General features: G+C 54.6%; 1 protein-coding gene across 1 annotated transcript; it reads left to right on the top strand.

The window, feature by feature from the left end:
* Positions 1-1,775: 1,775 nt before the first annotated feature.
* On the top strand, positions 1,776-2,563 carry UBL4B (ubiquitin like 4B). Its single transcript, XM_012468005.2, has one exon. It carries the CDS (start codon positions 2,006-2,008, stop codon positions 2,561-2,563), a length of 558 nt encoding a protein of 185 aa, XP_012323428.1. The 5' UTR covers positions 1,776-2,005.
* The last annotated feature ends 581 nt before the right edge of the window (positions 2,564-3,144 follow it).

Here is a 3,144-nt window from a genome sequence, read left to right as displayed (position 1 = left end):
CATGGGACTGGGGTGGGAGGTGAGGACCAGCTGAGTTTGTGGCATCCATGGGTATTTTCATCAGCTGCCCTTGGCTTCCAGGTGCCCCTGATTCCAGGGGCAGAACTTGCAGCCACCTTAAGGGGGAGATCGGGGCTGGGTGCTGTGGGAGGGCAGGTCAGGAAAGTCTGAGGCTGTTGACAACAGCATCGTGCCGCTGTAGCTTCCAGGCGGGTGGAAAAGGAGAGAAGGTTAGGTGGGAGAGAGGGAGGGAGAGGGTGAGTGAGAAGAAAGTCACAGTCAAGCACAGAGCTGGTGAGAGTTGAGGGGATCCCTGACAAAATCAGCCCACCGACTGTGAGATGTTACCCAGGTCTTCTCCAAGGTTGCGTAATTCTAAAATGAGACAATACCTTCCTCCCAGGCTTAAATGTGACAACATATATAAAAGCCTTGACCTTGAAGGCCTTCAGCAATGTGTTGCACTGAAAACTGTCAAATGCAACAGAAGTTGCAGACCCAGAGGAGGCTCAGTCAGTGTCCTTTTTAATATTCACCTTTGAGCGGGGGGTGCCTGCTCAGGGCCTGGCCCACAGAAGGCACTGAGCAGAGGTTTGTTTAGGAGGCAACATGAGGTAACGGTGAAGACACGAGGGGCGCTGCCTGCTTGCTGTAGGATCAGCCGAGCCTCACTTTCTCTTGGCAGATGAAGATCATGGCAGTCCCTGCTTCGTAGGTTGAGAGGATTCAATGAGGCAGGGCTGAGACGCAGATGCTGTTGGTGATCCTGCCGTATCCCCTCAGCACCTCACATTCCCGAAGTTCCGATGGCTTCCCACTTTTCTCTGGTCACAGGTGCGTGCTGAGCACACCTGTGGACCAGAAGTGCCAAAGAGGTAGCACTTCCATTAGCCAAAGACAGAAGTCAGAGCATAAAGACACTGCTTTGGCTGGATGCGGTGGCTCATGCCTGTAATCTTAGCACTTTGAGAAGCCAAGGCAGGCAGATTGCTTGAGTCCAGGAGTTCGGGACCAGCCTGGGCAACATGGAGAAACCCCATCTCTACTAAAAATACAAAAATTAGCCAGGCATGGTGGCATGCACCTGTAGTCCCAGCTACTCAGGAGGCTGAGACAGGAGAATTACCTGAACCCAGGAAATGGAAGTTGCAGTGAACTGAGATGGTGCCACTGCACTCCAGCCTAGGTGACAGAGTGAGGCCCTGTCAAAAAAAAAAGAAAGAGAAAAAGACCCAGCTTATTTGCTTCACAGGTAATGCGACTCAAGTGTGTTCCATGCAGCCTCCCAGGCTCCCCAGCAGGATAAAATACCAGTTTCCCACAAGGGCAACCTGCTCATGAATGCACGTTTCGATTTCCCTCCCTTCTTCATCTCACTTCCTCACTCCCCTCCTGGTGCTTCCTGGGATCACCTCCTAATTGAGTACTTGTGCTCAAATTCCTGTCTCAGGGTCTACTGCTGGAATCCAATCCAAGAGAGCTTATAAAGTGCCTGACAGAAAGAGGGCACTTGATAAATGCTAGTCCGCTCACTAGTGTGAGCGTCACGAAGGCAGAAGGCATCCATTTGAATGTGACTGTCTCCCCAGGTCCAGGTGCTGGCACAGAGAGGGCACCTAATACATATGTGTGGAAGAAATCAATAGACATGCTCCTCCTGCCACCCTGTCCTTCCCAGCCCTCCCTTTCCCTAGTCGCACTCTCCTTTCTCCCAGTCCCACATTTTCTCTCCTGCTGCTCTTTTTGTCCTCTCCTGGAGGAAGGATGCTCTGGGCCCAAATATCCCTCTGCTGTCCCTAAAGTTCCACTCTGAAAAGGAGCCTTCCTGTAGAATTGTGACATCACTGTGCAGTAGCCAATAGCTGTCTGCCTAAGCTGGGTCCCTGGTCTCCTGGGACCACTAGCCCTCTGTTGACAGGGAGAAGCCAATATCTCCTGCAAGGACTCCTTAATCTTCAGGGCAGCTCCCAGAGCATGGACCCCTCCTGATTCCACGGTTAGCCTGATGTTCCTCACAGTCAAGCTGCTCCTGGGCCAGAGATGCAGTCTGAAGGTGTCAGGGCAAGAGAGTGTAGCCAGGCTGAAGAAACTGGTGTCCAAGCGGCTGGTGCCTGAGGAGCAGCAGCACCTGCTTTTCCACGGCCAGCTCCTGGAGGATGACAAGCGCCTCTCAGACTACTGCATCGGGCCCAATGCCTCTATCAATGTCATCATGAGGCCCGTGGAGAAGATGGCGCTAAAGGAGGCCCATCAGCCCCAGGCCCAGCCCCTGTGGCACTGGCTGGGACTGGTCCTAGCTAAACACTTTGAACCACAGGATGCCAAGGCCGTGCTGCAGCTGCTGAGGCAGGAGCACGAGGAGCGCCTGCAGAAGATAAGCCTGGAGGACCTGGAGCAGCTGGCCCAGTACCTCCTGGCAGAGGAGCAGCACGTGGAGCCAGGTGGAGAGAGGGAGCTCGAGGCCCAGGGACAGCCTCAGAGCTCCTGCAACGTGGAGGAGGAGGAGGAGGAGGAGGAGGAGGAGGAGGCAGCAGCCCCCGCAGCGGCAGCAGCTGATCAGTAAACAGGCAATCCTACCCATTTGCATGCTAAAATTCTTCCGGCCTCACCCTTCTGCGTTCCCTGGTGACTTTTCCTACTACTTCCTACTAATGTGGATGCATCCACACCCCTTTTCGAACCTTCGAAGCAGCTGGAGGGTTTTTGGATTCCTGTCCCCTTTTAGGCCTGGGATCTTCCCTCTGAAATGCAGAGTGACCCAACCCTCTTCACCATCCTTCCCCTAGAAGGGTTCTGATAACCGGAGGGCAGCCCCAAAGGCTGCAGTCCCCTTCTGTGCTGGCAGCTTTGCCCATGCACACCCAGCAGCTTCCCAGGCTGCCAGCGGCCCTGGCCCGAGTTCACCCTGGCTCTAGGCAGACCCTCTTTCTCCTTTGGAACAGAAAGACAGTGTGAGTTCATTTTCCTCCATCCTCAGACCATGATGCCCCTAGGCTCCCCAACAGCCAAGAGGAGAGGGATGTCAGGTAGCTGCCCCTTGCTTTCTGGGTCAGGCTGTCCCTGCTGTTTGCCCCCTTGTGCTTCCAGCATAAGGGACAGGCCCAGCAGAGGTGGGAGTGGGAGGAAAGCATCTACTGCGTGCCA

The sequence above is a fragment of the Aotus nancymaae genome, unplaced genomic scaffold, assembly GCF_030222135.1.
Source record: "Aotus nancymaae isolate 86718 unplaced genomic scaffold, 86718_ANA_hifiasm-v0.15.2.pri h1tg000007l, whole genome shotgun sequence".
Lineage (NCBI taxonomy): Eukaryota > Metazoa > Chordata > Mammalia > Primates > Aotidae > Aotus > Aotus nancymaae.
Note: the sequence above shows the minus strand (reverse complement) of the source record. Positions and strands in the feature narration are given on the sequence as shown.